The sequence below is a fragment of the Balaenoptera ricei genome, chromosome 15 (genome assembly GCF_028023285.1).
Source record: "Balaenoptera ricei isolate mBalRic1 chromosome 15, mBalRic1.hap2, whole genome shotgun sequence".
NCBI lineage: Eukaryota > Metazoa > Chordata > Mammalia > Artiodactyla > Balaenopteridae > Balaenoptera > Balaenoptera ricei.
In genome coordinates, this window is record NC_082653.1 from 66,985,572 (window position 1) to 67,013,501 (window position 27,930).

Sequence of the window (27,930 nt, forward strand, 5' to 3'; positions counted from 1 at the left end):
AGAACTAAAGTGGAAAGGAGGGGTATGCAAGGGAGAGGATGGGGTGTGAGGGGGTAACGGAAAAACACAATACATTTGTCACCCTGTCCCACTTCCTATACAGGATACAGGCAAAGCTTCCAGCCCCATTACCTCAGGCACAGATGGTTATCGTTTATAGCAAAGGTGCATAGGAAGGCCTCCAGGTCTGAGCCCCTTAATTCCAGGGCTGTTAATGATTAAAGAGAAAGATGGGGGTGGGGAGGGAAATGAGGGCGGAGGGAGCTGGAGATTCACCCACCACCTCTCGCTTGGGCTCCTACCTCACGGCGCTTACAAGGGGAAGAGGACCAGAGTCTGCACTCCCTTCAGGGCAGCTCCGGCCCCCAGAACCCCAGGCCCTGGGTTGAGGGGTGCTGGCGGTAGGGAGGCAGGGACAGTAGGTAAGTTTTCTGAGCCCTGCGGCTGACACGCCACAGGCTCCCCTCACAGCCTCCTCTTCCAGCGGGACCAGTCCAGACAAGGCGCCGATTTCCACTCCTCCCCTTCCACCCCCCCCTTTCTCGAAGGTACCCAACCCCCGCCCCTTCATCTCCCAATGCCTCCCCTTTTCCTCAAACCCCCCCCTCAAACTCACAGCTGCTCCAGAGGTTTCTCCAGTCAAACCCTTTCTGGAAACGACGGCGGCCCGGCGGGTCCAAAACACCTACCATCCCCGCTCGCGTTTCCAGGCTCCCTGCCGCCGCCGCCGCCGCCGCCGCCGCTGCCGCCGCCCCCGCCGCCGCCGCCGCCGCCGCCTCTTCTTCCACCACTGCCGCCGCCTCCTCTTCATCTGCGGCCCACCGGCGGGGGCCGCCCCGAAGCCCCGCCCTCTCCATCGCCTCCTGCATCATCACTTCCGGTAACCCCGCAAGCCGCCCGCTCCAGGACGCGGAATAGGAGAGGGGCGGGTAGGGAAAGAGTGGCAGTTTGCGTCACGACGTACGCAAAGACGTACGAAGCCGTCGCCAAGTAAGGGCAAAGACCTAGCGACGCGGAGGGAGAGCTAGGAGGAGATGGACTGGACCATATTTTTGGCTGTGATGGGGGGAGAGAGGAGAACTAAAGGGAGAAAAGGGAAATAAGGAAAGGATGAACTTAGATATATTGTTGGCTGTACGGCGGAGCGTGGTCTAGCGTTTGAAGTTTAAGGAAGGCTCGAGCCTACCCTCGACCTGGGACTGATACTCCCACAGAGGTCCGTCCGGTGGTTTGGTACGGCCTGGCCCACCGGACCTGCCAGAGCTCAGTCGGCCGCAGCTCAGCTGGGCTCCCGGCGCCGCCTCCTCCCAGCCTGCGGTAGGCTGCCGGGCTTCTGTGGGTGGGGGAAGGCTGGACTGATGCAGCGTGAGTGTAGAGAATGGAGACGCTGACTCCTGGCGCGGGAGACTGGGGGAAGGGGTTGGCTCCCCAGGGGCAGGGATGGGGGGGCGGTGTGCGACGTTGCTAGGAGACGAGCCTGTGTGACCCCTCCGCCCCCCCAGCCTCGCGAGGGCGGCTCGGTGTCACCGCCGCTGGCCTCGGCAACTTGCTAAGGGAAGCGGCTTGAGGGCCAGGAAGGGGAGCCCTGGTTTGGGAACGCTGAAATGCTGGTTTGGGGCCCATCTGAGACTTCTCAATCCTTTGGATTCCCGAATGTAAATGGCAGATTAGTAGGGGCAAATCCGGGGCGAGAGGCGTCTAGCTGAGGAAGGTTGACACAGACGAGTCCCCTACAAGATACTGAGATTTTCTAAGATAATGAGAACCAGCTTCTTAAATCCCTCGGTCCGCCAAAGGCGTTGCTCCATGACTTTTTATTCGAGTCCGGGAGAAAGTTAAAAAGTAAATCAGTAAGATATCAGCAAGTGAGAAGTGCCCCAAAGGTAGTAGTATCAGATGAAGTGGTAGAAGATGGGGGGAGGGCCACTCTAAATCGGATAAGTCTGTTCAGAGGAGGCCGGGTTTACAGAAATCCGAGAAAAGAGGGAAGCTAGGGAATGAGCTTTCTAGGTGGAGAAAAGAACCAACGGGAAGGGATCTGAGGAAGGAAATGGCGAGAAGGCCATGTGCTTGGAGTAGAAAGGAAAGAACCAGAGCCAGAGTGGTCTGTGATGGAGAAGTGGCAGGGCCTGATCAAGCATAGCCTTTTAGCTCAAGGTGAGGGTTTGGCTGTTTTTTAAATGGAGGGTTTTAAGAAGGAGTGACCAGATCTGATTTACATTTTTAGAAAATCATTCTTGGCTACTGGATAGAGAAGGGTAGACGTAGTCAGACCTGCTAGGAGGCTGTTGCAGTAGGGCCAAGGGGGAGGTGACAGTAGTGTTGTATTCACGTTGGAAATGGAGAGAATTAAATTTGGAATGTACTCTGAAAGTCGAGCTTGCAGGACTTGCTGCCAAATTGGATGTGAAGTGTATGGGAAAGGAAGGAACCAAGGATGACTCCGCAGAGAAAATAGTTTGGAAGGCACTACTATTCTTTTGAGCATACTAGTTTTGATAAGTCTATTAATGGTCCAAGTAAAGATGTTGAGAAGTTAAATATACAAGTCAAGGGAAAACTCAGAGAGATAATAAATGTAGCAGTTTATTCCTGGATCACCTAAGAAGAGGGTGCAGATAAAGAGGAAGGCCTCTAAACTCCTTGGGGCTCTTTACATGTAGAGATGATCCAGAGAAGGAAAAGCCAGCAGAGGAGACTCTTCACACACACAAAGCCTCCAAGATAGAAGGAGGCCCCGTAATATCCTTGAATAATGGGACCCACCCTCATAATCATTGATACTCATTCTCAAAGGCCTGGCTCAGATCTCTTTCCTCCTTTCCTCTCCCAGCTGTCAGTGCTTTTGGACTCCTGTTTAGGTGATTTGTGTTCATTATAGCAAACCTTACTTTGCTTATTAATTGTTTATACGTCTGACTACCCTGTGAACTATTTCTTCTTTGTGCCCTGCTGGCTCCTATTTCAGAGCCTTGCCCATGGACCCAACATATAGGAACACTGTGTCCATAATGTATCAACCATGGACTTCAACAGCTTCTGACAAAGGTGCATTTGTCCCCGCTGTTGCTGCCACCTCCACCACTAGATATGGTTGATTTCATAAACTCTAGAAAGGGTATCAGAAGAATAATCAGAAGGCCTGGGTTTCAGTCTTGCATCTTTACTGACCAGCAGAATGGCCTTGAATAAGACCCTTTTCTTTGAGTTTAGGGGTTGGCCTAGATTACAGATTACAAACTGGTGAGACAGATATTGCCTGCAAACGTGGTTTGGCCCACAGATTGATTTAAATTATTTTTTAAAATTTACTTGCCAAATTTAAAAATCTGATTTTCAGCTTCATTTGAAAAATGAGACAATCTGGCAACACCAGCTTGAGGTTCCTACAGAGCAACAGTCAGCTGGAGCCAATGAGATTCTTCTCCCTTCCTCTACCAGCCTAACACCTGTGGGCATCTGATTTGCAGTTTTTTGGTCTAGAGCTCTGCTGTCCATATGTAGCCACAAGCTACATGTAGCTATTTAAATTTAAATGAAATAAAATTTAAAATGCAGTTCCTCAGATGTACTAACCATATTTCAGATGCCCAGTGCCAGTGGCTACCCTGTTGGACTGCGAAGATATAGAATATTTCCATCATTGAAGAACATTCTGTTGGTCATTGTTGGCCTGGAGAAACTCGAAGGTACTCTGGGTGCTAATCATTCTGCGCACTAAAGATGGACAGTCATTGCTCCTACTCTAAAGGAACTTTGTCTAGTAAAGAGCTCCCGTGCTTCTGCAGGTGGGGAAAGTTGCTTACTCAATAGGTGGAGGGTACTTGGAAACTCTCGTGAAGGCGGAGACCTCCTGTGCAGGGTGAGGGTTATATATCAGGTGGTTGGATCAAGGGTTAGGTGTATCTAGTGTTATATAACCAGAGCCCTTTTGTCTGTTTCTTAATCCAGTTTCTTAGGAAATTATCACAAAGAAGGGGTTTGAATGTTTTAATTTAAATGTTTTGTGTTCTCTTGACTGCCCTAGTTCCTATGAAGGGTTCAAATCCTGGGTAGTTACGAACGAATGACTGGGGTTGATCTTCAGCATTGACCAAGTTTTCACCCATTGCCAGCACATACACACAACACCCCAGACACACACCTCCTACTTCTGGTAACTTGTTCTCACTACCTCTGATTGACCCTTACCTTGTCTTTGTCTCTTAAAATATGATGATAAGGAAACAGTTGCTTCCATTTCTTTTGAATTGAGAGACTGAAACTTGGTTTCCATTTGGAGTTTCTATCCCTGAGGGGGCAAATTGCTGTACATCTCTTGGATACAAGAGCCTGATTGGAGTTCCCCTTACAAGTATAAGCTTGTGTGTGCTCCTGTGCTGATATATTTAGGATGAATATATGTGCCTTACATGATCTTATTTGGGATAGTTTAGAAATCTTTCAGACATAAATATTTTTGGTTTTTCCCTGTCTTCTGAAGATTTCCCATGTTACGGGGCCTAACCTAATTTCTTTTCCTTTAGATAAAAATATGATATATCCTTTCCTCCCTAACCCGTATCTCTGACATACCATATTGTCAATTTCTGTGTAAAAAGATGCTGTTTCAGAGAATAGCCATGGTATGATTAAGTACACCCCACAAGCATATCCTGAGATATACGAAACAGTGTGTGGCATTACACTTCCCCTTTTGGATTCTAGTAACCAAAAACTGAATCCAGGTCAGGAAACAAGTCCATGGGGCGTGTGTGGGATAGGGAGATGGGGGCACTTGGTTTAGCTTGAAGGTTATTCAATTTAGGTAAGATGATACTGTATAGGATATGGGAATACATCAGAAAGTCAGGAGGGATAACGGATCTAGGAGAAAAGTGCACCCGAAGGATAAGCAAGGAGTAAGAGATAAAGGAAGAAAAATAGGAAGGGAAGCTTGCTCATGCCCTTGGTGTTGGCACCTGCATTGTATTTCCAGTAAGAAGTCTGCTCTGTGGTCTGAAGATAAGCGATGCCTCGGGCAGGGTTATTTACTCATACTGAAGAACAATAGCTCTTTACTGTGCAGGGATTATTAATGATCAGAGGGAAACAGCTTTAGGAAAATCCATTACTGCCACAAAGCGATAATTTCACCAGCAGGCAGCAAAGTTTAGCAGAGATAAAAGAGGCCTCACTGTTCCTCCTTTATTTCCTCCTTTTCAGGTAACATTTGCCTTTGTTAACTCCCAATGCTAAGTGATTTACATGGATTATTATGAACAATCCTTAAAACAACTCTTTGAAGAAGGTTCTGTTGTTTCCCCATTTTAAGAAACTGAGGCTCAGGAAGATTAATATCTTGCCTGATGTGGTGAAGTCAGGATTCAAACCCAGATCATTCCAGAGCCCATTAGTTCATTGTTTGTATTATATCTCCTGTCCTTTACATCTGTGGAAAAATTTTGAATGCCTAAAATCAAGGTAGTCATTCTCTATTCTGCTATCTGGGGCAAGAAAATCTGTTTGCTTTGACATTATAAGAATGCTTCAGTTCCCTGGAGGTTTTCCAAATGACAAAAGCTTTAAATTATAATTTTTTAGGTTGGTTTTGAACCCTCATCATTTGGGTGCAATGGACCTTATTCCCCCAAAGGATTGTTTTTAAGAAAAAAAATATCAGAAACTCATTTTTCTATATGTTTGATTCTAAGCTTCCTGGAAATACAGTATATCATTTCAGTCCTGTGGACAAACCCTAAGTGGCCTTAAGAGAACTTAAGAGCAAGGGTTATGTAACAGCTGTGTATACTGCCCTAGATGGAAGTGAGAAGACTGCCTCGCCAAATAACACTTAATCTTCAATTCTCACCCTGACACCCACAGTGCCACTCTTGAAAACATCACTGTGAGGGTTAATTCGTATTTTTAAATGCTCTAGGGTCTTCTGTTGCGAAACCTGATCCAAATACCACTGCATATGTCTCAGGATGAGAATGGTAATTACTGGTGATTATTCTGTGTGGGTAAATTTTTTCTTCTAACAAATGTATTTCAAGCTCCAACTCTGGGCCAGGCCTAGGAGTGTAATGGATGAGACAGGGTCCCAACCTGCTTCTCTCTTCCCCTCCCAAAACACACACAGTGGAGGAAGAAACATAAGGCAAACAGAAAATTACAATAGAGTAGAATGAACATTATGATAGGGGTATACACCAGAGCAGGGACGCTGACCCAGTGTGAAGAAGGCACCTCGTGAAAAGTGATGAAAGCCAAAGGATGAGAATCAGCAGTTAAGCAAAAAAAGAATATTTCAGTTGTATGGGTTGGGGCCTTCCATTTGGCAAAAAGAAGGAGTCCCAGATCTAAGAAGATAGGGCAGCAGGACACGGGATAGGTCACCACTGGTACATGGTGAACACAAACGATGGATTTCACTGGGTGAGTTTCATTATCACCCTCCCCCCAAATCATAAAGTAGTTGGGAGAGAAATTTGACTACATTATATTCATTGGTTGTGATTTTTTAAATTTACACCTAAGGACAGATCTTGAAAGAATGGAGTCTCCTTCCACCTGGGGTTTGAAAGTCAGTTAATTTCCCTTGCCTTTTCTGTCCCTTGTTTGTACTGCAACACTTTTTCTTCAGTAGAAGGCAAAGCCTCATGGGAGTGCAACATTTGGAATTTTGACATTCCTGAGACCAGAGTCATACTTCTATAAATTTCATCTGAGGAAAGGGAATTTTCATCTCTGCTCTTAAACTTCTAAGTGTTCATGCAGTGATGCTTTTTCCAAAGGTGAAAGAAACTGTTCCAAAGGTGGGGAAAAGGGTGAAGTGGATAAAGCCCCTAGTCCTGGCAAATCTTCCTATAGGCCTCCTGCAAAACTAGATCTAGACATGCCAAGTATATAGACCCTTTCACTGTATTTTCATTCTCCAGAGCAAGTGGAAGAGTGAGGGGGTGGTGCTTTTTTTTTTTTTTTCCCTAGGAAATTGATCACTGCCTGTTTGGAGTCCCCATTACTGACTCCAAAATAGAAACAGGGAAAAGCTTTCAGTCAGGGAAATAATCATTCAGCTTTTTTGGCTCTTAATCCCAGTTCTCCTGTCAGTTAGGTAGCATTAGGCAAGACTCTTCACCATCTGCAAGACTGGTAGAGTCACAGGTACTTATGATACAGTTTGAAATCCAGCATGTTTTTAAAAATGTAAATCAGACCATGATACTCTTACTTGCTTAAAACCTACCACTGTCTTCCTTTTGCTCTTAGACTACAAATCAAACTCCTTTCCAAGGCCTACTCTCCCAGCCTGTGCTGGATTCTGTCCACCTGTGGTCCCACTTCCCCCATAGGCTTTCAACTGTATTAACACTGAGGTTGGTTCCCACCTCATAGCCTTTGTTCCTGCTGTTCTTTCCTCCTGCATCACCTTCCCCTGAACTCTTCCCATTAATAGGTTCCTGAACACCATTCAAGACTCAGCTCAAACGTCACTGACCACCCAAAATAACATAACCCCCACCTCTGCTCATTCATATCATATTACTGTTTCATTCCTTGAGAGCACGTATAACCAAAATTATACAAAAATTTTTCTTATATATCATCTGCCTCTGCCACTAGGATATAAGCTCTAGGAGGACAGGGGACCGTGGCTGCTTGTTTATCACTGTATGCCTAGCCTGGCACATGGGCACTGAATAAATGTTGGATGGATGGATAGATGCATGGGAGGAAAGAGTAAGACCTGCAGGGTAGTAGCACTGTCATGAGTGCTGGTATCTCTTATGTGATGTCAGCTCCTTTGGAGCGTCAGGGACAGGGTTGCCGCAGGGAACAGAAGAGCACAGCAGTCCAGTTAAGTGCACAGCCTCCTCTGAAGGTGCTGGTGTGTAACATCATTACTGAGGAAGGACAGTTGCAGGGGAGGGGCAGATGGTATATGGAAAACCTTATAAAAGGGTAATTGCAATTCAATCAGGGTGCAAAAAGAATGGTCTTTTGCTCTTTGTAGGAAGGGAGTAGAATTTAGTTCCCATTGTCACAACTGGCTAAGTTCTTTAAAGCAATCAGCAGACATTCAACCACATTTACTGAGACTGAGCAGCCTATTTAGTGATTAGAAGTTGGGGCTCTGACTCCACACTATCTGGTTTTGAATCCTGGCTCCACCTCTTCCTCGCCATGTGACCTTGCTCAGGTTACTTAACCTCTTTTGGCATCAGGTTCCTCCTTTGTAAAACAGGATAATGTAGTATTTACCTGATAGAACTGTGATGATTATGGGAGTTAATATATGTGTGTAAAGTACGTAGGAAGCCTAGCACAGAGGAAGTGCAAAGTAAATGTAGCTATTACTGTTATTATTATCATTCTTATCCTTATTATTATTCCTTTAATGAGCAAAATGCAGTCCCTGCCCTCCAGGAATTCAGAGACTCTGGGAAGAAAAAGACAGTGAAACTGCAAAAGAACAATAGCTGGATGTGATAGAAGCAGAGAAAAAGGTGCTCCAGAAAAGCCTGAGAATAAACTGGTGTCTACAAGTTGAGGTGGCCAGCAGAAAACAGGCATTCTAAGTGAAATGTTCAGCAGAATAAACACCACAGCAGGGTGCCTTATAGCTACAGTTCCCAGACTCAGGTTTTTTGGGACTCCACATCACAATTTCTGCTATTATTTACCTATGTTTTTTTGTTTTGTTTTGTTTTGTTTTTTTGGCCACACTGCGCAGCATGCCGGATCTTACCCCGACCAGGGATTGAACCCCATGCCCCCTGCAGTGGGAGCGCAGTCTTAAGCACTGGACACCAGGGAAGTCCTACCTATGTTTTAAACCAGCTTAAAAGTTTCTGTTATGTGTTTAAAGGTAGCTCTATATCACTACAAAATAGAAATCACTTTAAATCACGTGTTTGTTGGGCTATTAAAACACATTAAGGGATCACACTAAGAAAATAAATATTTTCTTGTACATCAAAAATTACCTCCCCAACCAGTCTTTGGGACACTTGCTTTAAGGGAAACTTCTGACTATGACCTGAAGCCAAAATGTACTAGCAGCAATATTTGTCAGCCGTTTTTTAATGGTACAGGCTGCACATGGTAGGTGCTTGGTAATGAGTTTTATCCTGGCACTGTGTTTATGCATGAAATACGATTTGAAGAAAAGAGCCCAGTTTCCAGTCACAATTCCTCCCAGGCACACTTCCTATCTCTTATCTTTCCTCATTCTGGGATTTGAGGGTTAAGGAAGTACAAAGCAGAATTTGAAGAAATATCAGTCTCAGAATAAAAGTTATAAAACTTTAACTGTAAAAATTCTTTAAGAACTGACTTCACAGGCAGTTGAGACTGAAGTTCAGTTGTGGTCCTCGAAACAATTTCATATTCCTGATGTCGACCATGGGAGAATCCCAGCAGACCCCACTGCATCAGGTCAACCCCTGATACTAGGGAAGAAGGAGAAGGTCTGACTCGGCCTTTCATCAATAGTGAGAGATCATTGATAGTTTTAGAGGAATAAAAGTTGGTTTCAAGCCATCATACCATAGGGAGGAAGACTCTCAGGGAAAAGTCACTTTTCCTAAACAAGTTGCTTCCTGGGAATAAAAATATAAACCAAAAAGAAGAGAGCTTTTTAACAATTTTTTAATTTATATGGCTGATTTTGTTTCTAGAATCACAAGCTTTGTAACAACGACTTGCGAATAGTACATAATGGAGAACACAGCTTTAGACTGTGGAAATCTTTTGGACTGTGTTTTCCAGATCACCTGATGTTGGCGAGGAAGACATCACTTATTTCCCTTTCAGGATTAGTTTTCAAAACACTTAAACGTTAAAGGGTTTTGAAAATGGTCTTATTAAATACCAATTGTTAGTTCTGCTTGTTACCTTAAATACCATACTTGCAGGGCGTGTGTATCAGCTTATGGTATGTGATCAGTTATAGTTTGAAGCTGTGGTTCAGACAGTAGTAAAAACAAAGAAATGAAAGTCAGACTTTGGAGAAGGTTGCTGCTGTTTTAATATGCCATACTGCCTTCACTTTCCTCCTCAAGTGTCATGCAGTCAAGGAAGTTTATTCTGTTAATGACAGAGAAGTGAAGCAGTCATTAATAGAGGTTAGTTGCAGACTCTGTTCCTCACAGGAACTGACTCATGTATTTTCATACGAAACCATGGAGTTTTAGGGAGAGCCAGAAACTCAGAAACCTGTTTCCTTACCAGGAAAAACATCATCAGTTCATCTGAGTTTTCATTACAATTAGCCACAATGCATGATGATCTCTCTTGGTTTATATGAATTCCTTTTAAGCATTTTTTCCTGTGAGGTATAATGGATATCAGGTATGTCCTTTTAACTTTTGAATTGGGTGAAGTAGTGATTTCAAGCTTTTCATCAAATGGTTAAGCCTTGGTTCATTCCTCATTGCTTAAGAAAGGTCATCAGGGGCTTCCCTGGTGGCGCAGTGGTTGAGAATCTGCCTGCCAATGCAGGGGACATGGGTTCGAGCCCTGGTCTGGGAAGATCCCACATGCCACGGAGCAACTGGGCCCGTGAGCCACAATTACTGAGCCTGCGCGTCTGGAGCCTGTGCTCCGCAACAAGAGAGGCCGCGATGGTGAGAGGCCCGCGCACCACGATGAAGAGTGGTCCCCACTTGCCGCAACTAGAGAAAGCCCTCACACAGAAACGAAGACTCAACACAGTCATAAATAAATAAATAAAAGAACGTGAATTTCTTTAAAAAAAAAAAAAAAGAAAGGTCATCAGGGTCAGGGTAAGTAAGAGGTGCAATCATACTCAAAAGAGACATTCTCTCTAAGGTGAAGTCCTTGCAATTACTTAGAATTTCTAGATAAACACAGCTCCTTCCAGCTCCCATCTGCTTTCTTTAGCTGCCTAAATTCTCATAAGCTCAGGACCACCCTAAAGCATGCAGTCTCCATGTATTACCCCTCCCCCTTGGGTTGGAAATGGGTCTGTTCTCAAAGGGCAATGAGCAGCCTACTTCTCAACAGATGACCTGTTTGAGGAAAGCCCAGGACTCATAATGAGGTGTCCCAGTGCCTGGTCCTGCTACTCACTTGCTAAATCTGTCTTCCTTGTCTTCCCAGCCTGGTAATTTGTTAAAGGCAGTACAGTGTTCATTCTCCTAAATTTGACTAATCGCAATCCTCTAGTAGTGGGATTTTTTTTCATATCTTCTCTGAATTTCCTTTTTTTTAAATCGAGGTATAGTTGATTTACAATATTATATTAGTTTCAGGTGTACAACATAGTGTATATATATATCACATCTTCTTTATCCATTCATCTGTTGATGAACACTTAGGTTGCTTCCCTATCTTGTCTGTTGTAAATAATGCTGCTGTGAACACTGGGTGCAGTTATCTTTTTGAATTAGTGTTTTTTTCAGATATGTACCCCAGGAGTGGAATTGCTGGATCATATGGTAATTCTATTTTTAGTTTTTTGAGGAACCTCCATACTGTTTTCCATAGTAGCTGCACCAAGTTGCATTCCCACCAACAGTTCCCTTTTCTCCACACCCTCGCCAACATTTGTTATTTATGTTCTTTTTGATGATAGCCATCTGACAGGTGTGAGGTGATATCTCATCATGGTTTTGATTTGCATCTCTCTGATGATTAGCAATGTTGAGCATCTTTTCATGTGACTGTTGGCCATCTCTGTGCCTTCTTTGGAAAAATGTCTATTCAGGTCTTCTGCCCATTTTTTAATCAGGTTGTTTTTTTGATGTTTAGTTGTATGAGTTGTTTATATATTTTGCATGTTAACCCCTTATTGGTCATATCATTTGCAAACATTTTCTCCGATTCAGTAGGTTGTCTTTTCATTTTGTCGATGGTTTCCTTTTCTGTGAAAAAGCTTATAAGTTTACTTAGGTCCCATTTGTTTAGTTTTGCTTTTGTTTCCTTTGTCTTAGAAGACAAGTCAAAAAAAACTTGCTACGATTTATGTCAAAGAGTGTTCTGCCTATGATTTCTCCTAGGAGTGTTATGGTTTTCAGTCCTATATTTAGGTCTTTAATCCATTTTGTGTTTATTTTTATAAATGATGTGTGATGCTATTTTGATAACTGTAGCTTGGTAGTATAGTCTGAAGTCAAGGAGCATGATACCTCCAGCTCTGTTCTTTCTGAAGATGCTTTGGTTAATCAGAGTCTTTTGTGTTTCCATACAAATTTTAAAATTATTTGTTCTAGTTCTGTGAAAAATGCCACTGGTATTTTGACAGGGATTGCATTGAATCTGTAGATTGCCTTGGGTAGTATGGTCATTTTAACAATGTTAATTCTTCCAATCCAAGAACATGGTATATCTTTTCATCTGTTTGCATCCTCTTCAGTTTCTTTCATCAGTGCCTTATAGTTTTCTGAGTACAGGTCTTTTACCTCCTTGGTAGGTTTATTCTGAGATAGTTTATTCTTTTTGATATGATGCTAAATAGGATTGTTTCCTTGATTTCTCTTTCTGATAGTTTGTTGTTAGTATAGACAAGTGCAACAGATTTCTATATATTAATTTTGTATCCTGCAACGCTACTGAACTTATTGATGAGCTCTAGTAGTTTTCTGGTGGCATCTTTAGAATTTTTTATGTATGGTATCATGCCATCTGCAAACAGTGACAGTTTTACTTCTTCCTTTCCAATTTGCATTCCTTTTATTTCTTTTTCTTCTCTGATTGCTATGGCTAGGACTTCCAAAACTATGTTGAATTAAAAAATTGGTGAGAGTGGGCTGCTTTCAGCTTTTCATCATTGAGTGTGTTACCTGTGGGTTTGTCATATATGACCTTTATTATTTTGTGAGATGTCCCCTCTATGCCCACTTTCTGGGGAGTTTTTATCATAAATGGATGTTGAATTTTTTTTTTTCACTTTTTTTTTTTTTTTTTGACCACACCATGCAGCATGCAGGATATTAGTTCCCTGACCAGGGATCGGACCCATGCCCCCTGCAGTGGAAGCATGGAGTCTTAACCACTGGACCACAAGGGAAGTCCCAAATGGATGTTGAATTTTGTCAAAAGCTTTTTCTGCATCTATTGAGATGATCCTATGATTTTTAATTTTTAATTTGTTGACATGGTGTATCACATTGATTGATTTGCAGATATTGAAATCCCACTTAATCATGGTGTATGATCCTTTTGGTGTCTTGTTGGATTCGGTTTGCTAATAATTTGTTGAGGATTCTTGCATCTACGTTCATCGGTGATATTGGCCTGTAATTATCTTTTTTTGTGATATCTTTGTCTGTTTTTGATATCAGACTGATGCTGGCCTCATAGAATAAGTTCAGAAGTGTTCCTTCCTGTGGAATTTTTTGGAATAGTTTGAGAAGGATAGGTGTTAACTCTTCTCTAAATGTTTGGTAGATTTCACCTGTGAAGCCCTCTGGTCCTGGATTTTTGTTTGTTGGGAATATTTAAATTACTGATTCAATGTCATTACTGGTAATTAGCCTGTTCATATTTTCTTTTTCTTTTTTTTTGAATTTTATTTTATTTATCTTTTTATACAGCAGGTTCTTATTAATCTATTTTATACATATTAGTGTATAGATGTCAATCCTAATCTCCCAATTCATCCCAGCACCACCCCCACCCCCCTCTGCTGCTTTCCCCCCTTGGTGTCCACATTTGTTCTCTACATATGTGTCTCTATTTCTGCCTTGCAAACTGGTTCACCTGTACCATTTTTCTGGATTCCACATATATGCGTTAATATACGATATTTGTTTTTCTCTTTCTGACTTACTTCACTCAATATCACAGTCTCTAGGTCCATCCACATCTCTACAAATGACCCAATTTTGTTCCTTTTTATGGCTGAGTAATATTCCATTGTATATATGTACGACATCTTCTTTATCCATTCGTCTGTCGATGGACATTTAGGTTGCTTCCATGACCTGGCTATTGTAAATAGGGCTGCAGTGAACATTGGAGTGCATGTGTCTTTTTGAATTATGGTTTTCTCTGGGTATATGCCCAGTAGTGGGATTGTTGGGTCATATGGTAATTCTATTTTTAGTGGGGTTTTTTTTGAAGAAACTACAATTATTTTTACTTAAAAATTTGAAAGTGAAATATTATATTTATTGCCTTATTTTTTAAACATCTTTATTGGAGTATAATTGCTTTACAATGTTGTGTTAGTTTCTGCTCTACAACACAGTGAATCAGCTATACGTACACATATATCCCCATATCCCCTCCCTCTTGTGTCTCCCTCCCACCCTCCCTATCCCACCCCTCTAGGTGGTCACAAAGCACCGAGCTGATCTCCCTGTGCTATGCGGCTGCTTCCCACTAGCTATTTTACATTTGGTAGTGTATATATGTCAATGCCACCCTCTCACTTCGTCCCAGCTTACCCTTCCCCCTCCCCATGTCCTCAAGTCCATTCTCTACATCTGCGTCTTTATTCCTGTCCTGCCCCTAGGTTCTTCAGAACCTTTTTTTTTTTTAATTTTTTGATTCCATATATATGTGTTAGCATACGGTATTTGTTTTTCTCTTTCTAACTTACTTCACTCTGTATGACAGACTCTAGGTCCATCCACCTCACTACAGATAGTTCAATTTTGTTTCTTTTTATGGCTGAGTAATATTCCATTGTGTATATGTGCCATATCATCTTTATCCATTCATCTGTCAATGGACACTTAGGTTCTTCCATGTCCTGACTATTGTAAATAGTGCTGCAGTGAACATTGTGGTGCATGACTCTTTTTGAATTATGGTTTTCTCAGGGTATATGCCCAGTAGTGGGATTTCTGGGTCATAAGGTAATTCTATTTTTAGTTTTCTAAGGAACCTCCATACTGTTCTCCATAGTGACTGTATCAATTTACATTCCCACCAACAGTTCAGGAGGGTTCCCTTTTCTCCACATCCTCTCCAGCATTTGTTGTTTGTAGATTTTCTGATGATGCCCATTCTAACCAGTGTGAGGTGATACCTCATTATAGTTTTGATTTGCATTTCTCTAATAATTAGTGATGTTGAGCAGCTTTTCATTTGCCTCTTGACTATCTGTATGTCTTCTTTGCAGAAATGTCTATTTAGGTCTTCTGCCCATTTTTTGATTGGGTTGTTTGTATTTTTAATATTGAGCTGCAAGAGCTGTTTATATATTTTGGAGATTAATCCTTTGCAAATATTTTCTCCCATCCTGAGGGCTGTCTTTTTGTATTGTTTATAGTTTCCTTTGCTGTGCAAAAGCTTTTAAGTTTCATTAGGTCCCATTTGTTTATTTTTGGTTTTGTTTTCATTACTCTAGGAGGTGGGTCAAAAAAAGATCTTGCTCTGATTTACGTCAGAGTGTTCTGACTATGTTTTCCTCTAAGAGTTTTATAGCGTCTGGTCTTACATTTAACTCTTTAATCCATTTTGAGTTTATTTTTGTGTGTGGTGTTAGGGACTGTTCTAATTTCATTCTTTTACATGTAGCCGTCCAGTTTTCCCAACACCACTTATTGAAGAGACTGTCTTCTCTCCATTGTATATCCTTGCCTCCTTCATCATAGATTAGTTTACCATAGGTGCGTGGGTTTATCTCTGGGCTTTCTGTCCTGCTCCTGTTCTATATTTCTGTTTTTGTGCCAGTACCATACTGTCTCGATGACTGTAGTTTTGTAGTATAGTCTGAAGTCAGGGAGTCTGATTCCTACAACTCTGTTTTTTACCCTCAAGATTCCTTTGTCTATTCAGGGTCTTTTGTGTCTCCACACAAATTTTAAGATTTTTTGTTCTAGTTCTGTAAAAAATGCCACTGGTAATTTCATACGGATTGCATTGAAATCCTAGATTGCTTTGGGTAGCATATTCATTTTCTCAATATTGATTCTTCCAATCCAAGAACCTGGTGTATCTCTTCATCTGTTTGTGTCATCTTTGATTTCTTTCATCAGTGTCTTATAGTTTTCTGAGTACAGGTCTTTTACCTCCTTAGGTAGGTTTATTCCTATGTATTTTATTCTTTTTGTTGCAATGGTGAATGGGATTGTTTTCTTAATTTCTCTTTCTGATTTTTCGTTGTTAGTGTATAGGAATGCAAGAGATTTCTGTGCATTAAGTTTGTATCCTGCAACTTTACCAAATTCATTGATTAGCTCTAGAAGTTTTCTGGTGGCATCTTTAGGATTATATATGTATAGTATCATGTCATCTGCAAACAGTGACAGTTTTACTTCTTCTTTTCCAATTTGTATTCCTTTTATTTCTTTTTCTTCTCTGATTGCCATGACTAGGACTTCCAAAACTATGTTGAATAATAGTGGCGATAGTGGACATCCTTGACTTGTTTCTGATCTTAGAGGAAATGCTTTCAGTTTTTCACCATTGAGAATGACGTTTGCTGTGGGTTTGTCGTATATGGCCTTTATTATGTTGAGATAGGTTCCCTCTGTGCCCACTTTCTGGAGACTTTTATCATGAATCGGTGTTGAATTTTGTCAAATGCTTTTTCTGCATCTATTGAGATGATCATATGGTTTTTATTCTTCAGTTTGTTAATATGGTGTATCACATTGATTGATTTGCATACATTGAAGAATCCTTGCATCCCTGGGATAAATCCCACTTGATCATGGTGTATGATCCTTTTAATGTGTTGTTGCATTCGGTTTGCTAGCATTTTATTGAGAATTTTGCATCTATATTCATCAGTGATATTGGTCTGTAATTTTCTTTTTTTGTAGTATCTTTGACTGGTTTTGGTCTCAGGGTGATGGTGGCCTCGTAGAGTGAGTTTGGGAGTGTTCCTTCCTCTGCAATTTTTTGGAAGAGTTTGAGAAGGATGGGTGTGAGCTCTTCTCTAAATGTTTGATAAAATTCACCTGTGAAGCCATCTGGTCCTGGACTTTTGTTTGTTGGGAGATTTTTAATCACAGTTTCAATTTCATTACTTGTGATTGGTCTGTTCATATTTTCTATTTCTTCCTGGTTCAGTCTTGGAAGGTATACCTTTCTAAGAATTTGTCCATTTCTTCCAGGTTGTCCACGTTATTGGCATAGAGTTGCTTGTAGTAGTCTCTTATGATGCTTTGTATTTCTGCGGTGTCCATTGTAACTTCTCCTTTTTCATTTCTAATGTTATTGATTTGAGTCCTCTCTGTCATTTTCTTGATGAGTCTGGCTAAAGGTTTATCAATTTTGTGTTTTTTTCTCAGAGAACCAGCTTTTAGTTTTATTGATCTTTGCTGTTGTTTTCTTTGTTTCTATTTCATTTATTTCTGATCTGATCTTTATGATTTCTTTCCTTCTGCTAACTTTGGGTTTTGTTTGTTTTACTTTCTCTGGTTCCTTTAGGTGTAAGGTTAAATTCTTTATTTGAGATTCTTCTTGTTTCTTGAGGTAGGATTGTATTGCTATAAACTTCCCTCCTAGAACTGCTTTTGTTGCATCCCATAAGTTTTGGATCGTTGTGTTTCATTGTCATTTGTCTCTAGGCATTGTTTTGATTTCCTCTATGATTTCTTCAGTGATCTCTTGGTTATGTAATAATGTATTGTTTAGCCTCCACGTGTTTGTGTTTTTTACGTTTTATTTCCCTGTAATTTATTTCTAATCTCATAGCGTTGTGGTCGGAAAAGATGCTTGATATGATTTCAATTTTCTTAAATTTACTGAGGCTTGATTTGTGACCCAAAATGTGATCTATCCTGGAGAATGTTCCGTGTGCACTTGAGAAGAAAGTGTAATCTCCTGTTTTTGGATGGAATGTCCTATAAATATCAATTAAATCTATCTGGTCTATTGTGTCATTTAAAGCTTGTGTTTCCTTATTAATTTTCTGTCTGGATGATCTGTCCATTGGAAGTGAGGTGTTAAAGTCCCCCACTATTGTGTTACTGTCGATTTCCTCTTTTATGGCTGTTAGCATTCGCCTTATATATTGAGGTGCTCCTATGTTGGGTGCGTATATATCTATAATTGTTATATCTTCGTCTTGGATTGACCCCTTGATCATTATGTAGTGTCCTTGTCTCTTGTAAGATTCTTTATTTTAAAGTCTATTTTATCTGATATGAGTATAGCTTTCTTTTGATTTCCATTTGCATGGAATATCTTTTTCCATCCCCTCACTTTCAGTCTGTATGTGTCCCTAGGTCTGAAGTGGTTCACTTGTAGACAGCATACATATGGGTCTTCTTTTTGTATCCATTCAGTGAGCCTGTGTCTTTTTGTTGGAGCATTTAATCCATTCACATGTAAGGTAATTATCGATGTGTATGTTCCTATTACCACTTTCTTAATTGTTTTAGGTTTCTTTTTGTAGGTCCTTTTCTTCCCTTGTGTTTCCCACTTAGAGAAGTTCCTTTAGCATTTGTTGTAGAGCAGGTTTGGTGGTGCTGAATTCTCTTAGCTTTTGCTTGTCTGCAAAGCTTTTGATTTCTCTATTGAATCTGAATGAGATCTTTGCTGGGTAAAGTAATCTTGGTTGTATGTTATTCCCTTTCATCACTTTAAATATATCGTGCCACTCCCTTCTGGCTTGTAGAGTTTCTGCTGAGTAATCAGCTGTTAACCTTATGGGAGTTCCCTTGTATGTTATTTGGCATTTTCCCTTGTTGCTTTTAATAATTTTTCTTTGTCTTTAATTTTTGTCAATTGGATTACTATGTGTCTCAGCATGTTTCTCCTTGGGTTTATCCTGCCTGGGACTCTCTGCACTTCCTGGACTTGGGTGGCTATTTCCTTTCCCATGTTAGGGAAGTTTTCAACTATAATCTCTTCAAATATTTCCTCGGGTCCTTTCCCTCTCTCTTTTCCTTCTGGGACCTCTATAATGCTAATATTAGTGCGTTTAATGTTGTCCCAGAGGTCTCTTATGCTGTCTTCATTTCTTTTAATTCTTTTTTCTTTATTCTGTTCTGTGGCAGTGAATTCCACCATTCTGTCTTCCAGGTCACTTATCCGTTCTTCTGCCTCAGTTGTTCTGCTGTTGATTCCTTCTAGTGTATTTTTCATTTCAATTATTGTAATGTTCATCTCTGTTTGTTTGTTCTTTAATTCTTCTAGGTCTTTGTTAAACATTTCCTGCATCTTCTCGATCTTTGCCTCCATTCTGTTTCCGAGGTTCTGGATCATCTTCACTATCATTATTCTGAATTCTTTTTCTGGAAGGTTGCCTATCTCCACTTCATTTAGTTGTTTCTCTGGGTTTTTATCTTGTTCCTTCATCTGGTACATAGTCCTCTGCCTTTTCATTTTGTCTGTCTTTCTGCGAATGTGATTTACATCCCACAGGCTGCAGGATTGCAGATCTTCTTGCTTCTGCTGTCTGCCCTCTGGTGGATGAGGCTATCTAAGAGGCTTGTGCAAGCTTCCTGATGGGAGGGACTAGTGGTGGGTATAGCTGGGTGTTGCTTGGTGGGCAGAGCTCAGTAAAACTTTAATCCACTTGTCTGCTGATGGGTGGGGCTGAGTTCCCTCCCTGTTGGTTGTTTGACCTGAGGAGACCCAGCACTGGAGCCTACAGGCTCTTTGGTGGGGCTAATGGTGGACTCTGGGAGGGCTAACACCAAGGAGTACTTCCCAGAACTTCTGCTGCTAGTGTTCTTGTCCTTGGGGTGAGCCACAGCTGCCCCCCACCTCTGCAGGAGACCCTCCAACACAAGCAGGTAGGTCTGGTTCAGTCTCCTACTGGGCCACTGCTCCTTTCCCCAGGTCCTGATGCTGACACTACATTGTGTGTGCCCTCCAAGAGTGGAGTCTCTGTTTCCCCCAGTCCTGTTGAAGTCCTGCAGTCAAATCCCGGAGGGGCCACAAGATCTTCAGTCATCAGAGAGATTTTCTGTGGTACTTATTATACAGTTCTTAGGTGGACAAGGAAGTAGACCAACAATTTTGAGAAATATTTTCAACAAGGTTATGATGAACTAAAAAACAGTTTGCAACCTGACAAACTCTGGGTGGAATTGAGCCTGCAGATTCATTTTATGTTTGGTACTCACATTTTCAAAAATAAGGAATTACTGTCTTTTTTGAAGTTTCATATTTTAAAAATCTCGACTGCCACCTATTGTTAAGCTATCAGGAAATCTGGCACCCTTAGGCCCTCAATTCTACATGACAGCAGCTGGCTGGGGCAGAGTAGCAACTGTCCCCTTTCAAGGGGGGACATCTTCTCTAGTTGGCCACTGTCCCCACCCAGCCGGTTTCCCTCATTTTGTTACCTGCCAGGCTCCAGAGGCACTTGAGTTTGCAATCCCTGCATTAAACTCAAGTTCACTCTTAACTAGAAAATTCAGTTATTCAAAATGTGGCTTCTCCTGTGCACTCAGGTTAGTGATGTAATTTCACCAGAATACACACTAAAAGCATCATTCCTAAGATATTCTGGCAAAGAATATACTGGTTTAAAGAACACTAAATGTGCATTTTGGTTTTGTCATGTTCATAAAAATGGCCATCATGGCAAACAGCAAGGTTGAGCAACCTTCAACCATGGGATGATGTACAAGGCCATCTAAGAGACTGCTGGTATTCATATAACACCGTTCTGGCAATGCTAGCAAACAGATCTGTTCAGAAAGAGCAGTTATTTCTAGACTAATTAAAGAGCTTGATTTTTAAAAATGTACAGCTGCCTCCCTGCCTACTGTCAAATTGAATTTTTATGTAAATTTTTCCTCTTCTATTTTGGTGGGTCGGAAGATGACAACGGCAACACGACAAGAAGTTCTTGGCCTCTACCGCAGAATTTTCAGGCTTGCGAGGAAATGGCAGGCTGCATCAGGGCAGATGGAAGACACCATTAAAGAAAAACAGTACATACTAAATGAAGCCAGAACACTGTTTCAGAAAAACAGAAATGTAAGTAGGTTCTAGCTGGAGATTGCAAGGAGGAGAGCAATTTCTTGTGGTGCTTGTTCATTTCTTTTCTGTTCTAAAGTTGAGAGGACTGAGCAGCACAAGTCAGAGTGACAGAGTGTGGAGCAGGAAGGGGCCAGAGGCACAGCCTAGCTGGCTTGCCCAACCACTGAAAAGCAGAGCCCAGCCCGGGCTTCTCTCTCCACTCTTTTCAGGTCTCAGTCCAGCGGGTAAGTGGCTCAGCATCTTCAGAAGACCCCATGAGCCAGGTGACCTGAGTCAGGCCAATGAGAATTTTCAGGGTAGGATAGGTTCCTCACACACTGTGCCTGTTGTCAGCCACTCCCACAGGAGGTGTGCAGTTAAATTTGTTTTTTTTTCAATTCATAAGCTATTCAGAGCCTCCAAGTATAAACCCATTCAGAGGGAAGAGAATAGGATTAAGACAGGTTTCCCTTCATAACTTAGCTTTGAACTCAAGCCTCTTTGGCTAGCAGAGAGACTTTGCCCTTTGGGACCTCAGAATTGGGTAAAATAGTGCCTCCATTTGCTAGTTGAACCCAGACACCAGGGAGCCAAAAACCATTCCAAGAGGCTTGATTTGACAAACCATAAAGCATCTAGCTGTCAGCTCCTTAGGAAGACTGCCTGGCCCTAAGCATGGAAGGAAGCTTTCAGCTCCTGACTTTTCTTGCCTTTTTCTCATTGATCTCATGGATTCAGCACTGTCACTGTTCACTTCGTGAAACTTCCTGACAATTTACTCTCTTTACTTTTCCCTCTCTGGCCCCATCTCAGTCTCCTTTTCTGCCCTGTCTTCTTCACACACACGCCTACCAGCTGTAAGCGTCCTCTGAGGTCAGCCCTCTGCACTGAGGCCCAGAGACCATGGTTCCAGATCCCATATCTTGACCTGTCATCAGCCACCTGCAGGAACTCACCACAAGCATAATAGCCTAAAGCAGAACTCATCTTTCCACAAGAACACCTCCCCTTCCCAGCTTTCCCATTTCTGTCATAGCTTCTGCCACTATTTTGTGACCCATTGCTCTCATTCTTTCATTCAACAAGTAGCTGAGTGTCTACCATGTTCCAAACACCAGACTAGACATCAGGGATATAACTGAGCAAAACCGAGACAGGGTCCCTGAAAGATGTTTCAGAGTTAGATAGAAAGAAATGTAAAATTACAATTGGGGTAGTGCTACACAAGAAACCATCTCAATCTACAATATCCTTCCCTTCTCATAATCCCTGAAGTCTCCCTGCCTTTTTTTTTTTTCCCCCAAGTGACAGGCAGCAATGGCTGCTATTTTTTTTTAATTAATTAATTAATTTATATTTTTGGCTGTGTTGGGTCTTCGTTTCTGTGCGAGGGCTTTCTCTAGTTGCGGCAAGCGGGGGCCACTCTTCATCGCGGTGCGCGGGCCTCTCACTATCGCGGCCTCTGTTGTCGCGGAGCACAGGCTCCAGACGCGCAGGCTCAGTAATTGTGGCTCACGGGCCCAGTTGCTCCGCGGCATGTGGGACCTTCCCACACAGGGCTCGAACCCATGTCCCCTGCATTGGCAGGCAGATTCTCAACCACTGCGCCACCAGGGAAGCCGAGTCTCCCTGCTTTTAATACCAACCTGCTTGTGAACTTTTTCTGCTCTTACCATAGACCATGCATACCACATCAGAGTGTACGTACCCCCCAAGGTCCTGAAATAGTCCTTTGAGGAATAGAAGTAAAATACTGTAAGTGCTGTTTCTATTTATTTTTATTGCTCTTTTAAAAATGTCTATTTTATATATATTTATAATGGAATTATTAATATCTTTAATAAACTTATAAATACACATATGGGGCTCAGAAATTTTTTTTTTGGCCACACTGTGTGGCACGTGGGATCTTAGTTCCCTGACCAGGGATTGAACCCAGGCCACGGCAGTGAAAGTGCCAAGTCCTAACCAGTGGACCACCAGGGAATTCTCAGGGCTCAGAAATTTTTTATTGAAAGAAGTAGATGATCAAAAATTTGCAGACCACTGAGCTATACCTACCCCTAATTAGTTGGTGATATTCTCTTTTTTTTTTTCTTGTTTGTTTCATTTATGTTGGTATGGTCTCCTTAACTAGATTGTCAGTTCCTTGAGCACATAGACAGTTTCTTATCCTTTTCTAGTATATCTCGTGGGCCCTGCCTTGTGGTTGTCACTAAATTAATGAGCATTTACAAATACTTTGATTCAGCTGATCTTCTCCAGGAAGTCTTCCTCCAGTTCTCTGCCCTCACCCAACCCCATGATGGCCACCTACTCTGCTATATAGGAATCTATATAGCAGTCTGTAGCAGTCATTGCCCTTGTTGATTATATACCATTGTGTCAGAGTTGTTCTGCCAAGGTAATATCCTTGATAGTTGAAGGCAGGGACCATGGCCTCACAGTGTCTAGTCTGGTGCTGGGGATATCATAGTAGTATGTGCCCAGTAAACCTTTGCAGGTTCACTCACCTAACTACTGCCCAAGACCCTTTGGGTTTTCAGTTAAGGCAATAATAATCCTTCATTTGCCTCTGCTTGAATTGGCCCAATGTGGTGTGAGCCAGAGGGAGGTGTATTTGCCAGTGGTGAAGCCCGCGTGCCTAGAGCCTGTGCACCGCAACAAGAGAAGCCCCCGCAATGAGAAGCCTGCATGCCTCAACGAAGAGTAGCCCCTGCTCGCCGCAACTAGAGAAAGCCCGCGTGCAGCAACGGAGACCCAACACAGCCAAAAATAAATAAAATAAATAAATTTATAAAAAATAAAATAAAATACATACTTGTTTTACCATGTATTAGAAAGAAAACAGTATCAGATAATTTTGCAAGTACTGTGCTTAGAGAGTCCATTTAAAGAAAAAGTTTAATATTAGTATAGGTAGTTGTGGATATGGCAGAATCGTGCAGGCAGCCTCTGAATGACTGATTTGGAGAACTCTAACCCAACTTGTTCAAATGGACAGCTGGAGCCCCAGGAGTCCTCAGCCCCCTTAACCACATCTTTATTAGGGGCTTCTTTCTTCCTAATCCCTCATGTAGACATAAGTAGTCTCCTGTAACCTCACTTGCTATAAATGCTTAATAATAACCCAAAGGTATCTCATTAATTGGTCTAAATCCTAATGAGCAAATGAGAACATGGAAATCTACTCCCAAGGTGGACATCAGAGCAATAGCTTCTGAGAAATCCAGAGGTCAGAAAGCTGAGCCTCTGTCCCAAGGGACTCAGCTGTGGTTCTTTCTATGTGTTGCAGTTTCTGGAACTTTACTCCAAGAGGTACCATAGGACAGAATGCCCTTGGAATTTCCAAGCCACAATGGCCCCAACTTCACTGTGGGTGTCATCTGGGGCTGATGCAATCCCAGCTCTGCTTTGAGGCCCACTTACAAACTCTTAGCAGAGGCATGTGTTGACTCATTTTCCATCCTCGGAGTGAAATGGTTTCTCCCCTTCTCCTCCCTGGCTTTCTGCTTTTCAGAATGAACTTTTCATTCCTTTACTTGAAGTTGGACTACCACAATTTAACTGTTTTGAAATTTCAAATGTCATTTCTTTTCCTCGCTAATGAGCAAGACAGTTTACAGTTCAAAATAGAAGGTGGATCATTCTCCAGTATCTTACTCGGGGTTTCTAGACAGCACTTGCTGATAATTGGGTTACTTGAAAGTAACTTGATCAACAAGGGGAGGGTATGAAGAAGCACTGTTGTTCATTGTCGGTGGGAATAAAATTTATAGATTGTTCTTAGGAATGTAAATTGGTACAGCCTCTTAGAGGGTAATTTGAATCTACAGGGAATATCTGTGAGAATTAAAAAAGCATGAACCCTTTAACCTAGCAGTTCTCTCTCTAGGAAATGATCTTTCAAATATATTTGCATGTGAGCCAAAAAAATTTTTAGAGGGATCCACTGTTTATAATGGCAAAAGATTGGAAATAACCTAAATGTCCATCAGTAGAAAATTGGTTAAATTATAATACAGCCTTATGTTGGAATTTTGTGCAGCTGTTAAAAAGAATGGGGCAGCTCTGTATGTGTAAATATAGAAGGAGCTTCAAGTTGTTAGTGAAAAGGCAAGGTTCAGAACTTTCATTTTTATAAGAAAAAATGCTAAGTTTACAGAGGTATACTTATATATGCATAGAATATCCCTGGAAGAACAAACAAGAAACTTCTGATAATTGTTGTCTCTGAGAAGGGGAACTGGGAGACAGGAAGAAGAGGGAGACTTTGTTTTACATTATATCCATTTGTATTATTTGAATTATTTTTACCATGTGCTTGTATTATCTACCTCAATAATTTTTAAAAGTTAAATCCACAGGAAATTTTATACTAAATTGCTTTTGATTTTTCAAATTACCAATATTTAATTTAGTGGCTAATGAACTGAAAAAAGTTTAAGAAAATGTGTACCTATACTTTATGTAGCGTTGGAAAGATGCTAACAATCTCACCTATTTTTCCCTTTTAATAGCTTACAGACACAGACCTGATTAAACAGTGTATAGATGAGTGCACAGCCAGGATTGAAATTGGACTGCATTACCAGATTCCTTATCCAAGGCCAGTAAGTGTGACTCCAGTTAACATGTGGTGTGTACTTATCCTTGTCAACCCAGTTATTTCCAAGAATGCGTACCAAGAGGGCTAGTGTTTGCTGAGAAGTCTAGAGCTACTGTAGCAGGCATGTTGGAAATAAGCTACCCTTGCGTGGCCACCAGCCCATCACAACAGACTAAAATGTCAATTGAACGCCTGATTTCTCCTACTTGAACAACTTTCCCTTATATGGAAGGGAAAGCCAGCTCACATTTACATAGCTTTCTCTTCTGACTTTCACCTTTTTTATGGAAATATTTTTATTTTCCTTATTGTAAAACACAGGTTTATTGTTAATGAAAGAATAAAATTCAAATATTAAAGGAATTAATAAGGTAGAAAGTGAAAATTGTCAAAAATTCTCACCCTGTGGAAGTGACCACTATAACTGTTGAGTGGGACCATATGAAATTGCCAATATTCTACTCTTGACCTACAAAAACAGCAATTTTATATTGTATTGGCTCAGTCTAACAGTTTGGTAATATATCCTTTTAGTCTTTTTTTCTATACTCATGTACGTACATTTTCTTTACTTAAAGTACATGGGACCCTAGGCATACTGTTTATCGCCTATTTATTTTACTTCCTCTCTTTTGGATATCTTTTAAAATGGATGCATTGTATCCTATTGTAAGAATATGCCATAATTTAACCAGCACCCTTTCACTAGACATTTATGTTGGTCCCAGTTTTCCACTATGCAAAGAACATCTTTGTGTATACACTTTTTTCCTCACCTTCTTTGGACTCTCATCTCACTGTGTGATCTGTGGTTTTTTCCTCCATGCAGGAAATATGGCAAAGAAGAGCACAAGCTTTGGAATCATACAGATCTGGGTTCAAATCCTGGTTCTACCACTTAATGTATAATCTTGAGCAAGTTATTTAACCTGAACCTCCATTTTCTCATCTGTGAATATTAGAATAATAATTCTCTATGAGATTATATTGAGGATTAATGTGTATAAGGACTATAAGGAATAATGAGTCAGTATAGAGTTAGCACTTAGCAGAGAGCATGGTACTTAGTAAATCTTCAGTGAATATAAGCTGCTGCAATGATTATAATTCTTAATATTTTATTATTATTATTATTATTATTATTATTCAGATTCATCTACCTCCTATGGGCCTTACCCCACTACGAGGCCGGGGACTTCGAAGCCAGGAGAAATTGAGGAAATTTTCCAAACCAGTATATCTCAAGTCTCACGATGAAGTTTCCTAACCCAGAAAAAAAAGTTTTTTTCTGAGAATGATGAGCGAACTAGGCCTTAAATGTAAACCAGACAGCAAAGCTCTTCTTGATTAGCAGCAAAAATCCAAATTTCTTCTTAAAACCTTCGAAATACTGGTACTCACCCCATGATGTGTGCTCACACATCACTACAGTTTGTCAGGATCTTGCTGCCTGAGTGGACAACACTAACCCTAGAGGTCATGGACCTTAAATCCTCACTGAAGCATCATTTGGAAACAAGACTAAGGCCTGTGGGCAGAAGACTGAAGGGTGACAAAGCTCTTCAAGTGAATGCCGATCACCAGACATGCCAGCTGATATGAAGAAATTAGCCAGTTGCTGGAAGTTCTCATGGCTACTATAAAACTATATACCACCCCTCAGAATATTTTTAGGCTTTTTTTTTCAAGTTATAGATTTGCTTAAAAGTGGGCTTTTTGTGTGTGCTTTGTTGTCTTTTGACGCTTCCAATTTCCACATAAACTCCCCTTAAAAAGCGCATCATTGGATCAATCATGGTTTTTCATTGAAATTTTATGAGATCCATCTCTGCCCCAGACATACACATACACAAAAGTTCATGTCTTAGGTAAATGCATATGTTTAGTTTATCTTAAAGCCTATAATTACTTTGGATACACTTAGGATCTGAAAGGCTCACTAGAAACTCATACTGCATTCATTATGAGAATTTTACATTAACATAATTAGGAAGTACATGAGCTAAGCTGGCTTTCAAATTATATCCAGACTGAAACGGGACAAGTAGAGATCAAAACACAAAGGACTTATACCCCTGCATGTGTGGATACAGGTGAGATTCCCCTGCGTGTGTGGATACAGGTGAGTTTCCCATGGCAGTTCATTTGTACGTCAGCGTCATTCCCTCTTACCTCCAAAGGGGCTGGGTAATCACCAATAAAGAAAAATCTCTAGTGATTTTGGTCTCTCTGTACTGTTTTCCAGAATGGCCTTGTGATCCTCAAAAGCAGCAGTTGATAACTTCCTGCCCATACCTAGATTTAGGATTCACTTGTCACACAGATTCTCTAATTTAAAATATGTATATTTCAATTTCAAAACCCGTTCCTGTGAGCAGGAACATACTTTTTCATGCTCAGGATAAGTAAGTATTACAGGGTTTGGCAGTGACATGGAGAGCAAATATCATACTGTGTCAGTAAAGAGATAGCATGTACATATTTAACACAAA

The 27,930-nt window shown here is 41.2% G+C and overlaps 2 protein-coding genes across 12 annotated transcripts in view; one reads left to right on the forward strand and one right to left on the reverse strand.

The window, feature by feature from the left end:
- Positions 1-27,930, reverse strand: part of DNAH3 (dynein axonemal heavy chain 3) — a 276,368-nt gene that overhangs the window by 29,785 nt on the left and 218,653 nt on the right. The window lies entirely within an intron of this gene.
- On the forward strand, positions 330-27,653 carry LYRM1 (LYR motif containing 1). Of its 11 annotated transcripts, none has more exons than XM_059897986.1 (6): positions 947-990; positions 3,587-3,689; positions 19,699-19,830; positions 20,689-20,847; positions 25,350-25,442; positions 26,589-27,653. In XM_059897986.1, exons 3-6 carry the CDS (start codon positions 19,705-19,707, stop codon positions 26,703-26,705), a joined length of 495 nt encoding a protein of 164 aa, XP_059753969.1. In that variant the 5' UTR covers positions 947-990; positions 3,587-3,689; positions 19,699-19,704; the 3' UTR covers positions 26,706-27,653. The 11 variants fall into 11 exon arrangements, with proteins under 11 accessions (XP_059753977.1, XP_059753975.1, XP_059753969.1 ...); XM_059897985.1 differs by lacking the exon at positions 947-990 and adding an exon at positions 1,010-1,365; XM_059897984.1 differs by lacking the exon at positions 947-990 and adding an exon at positions 1,010-1,317.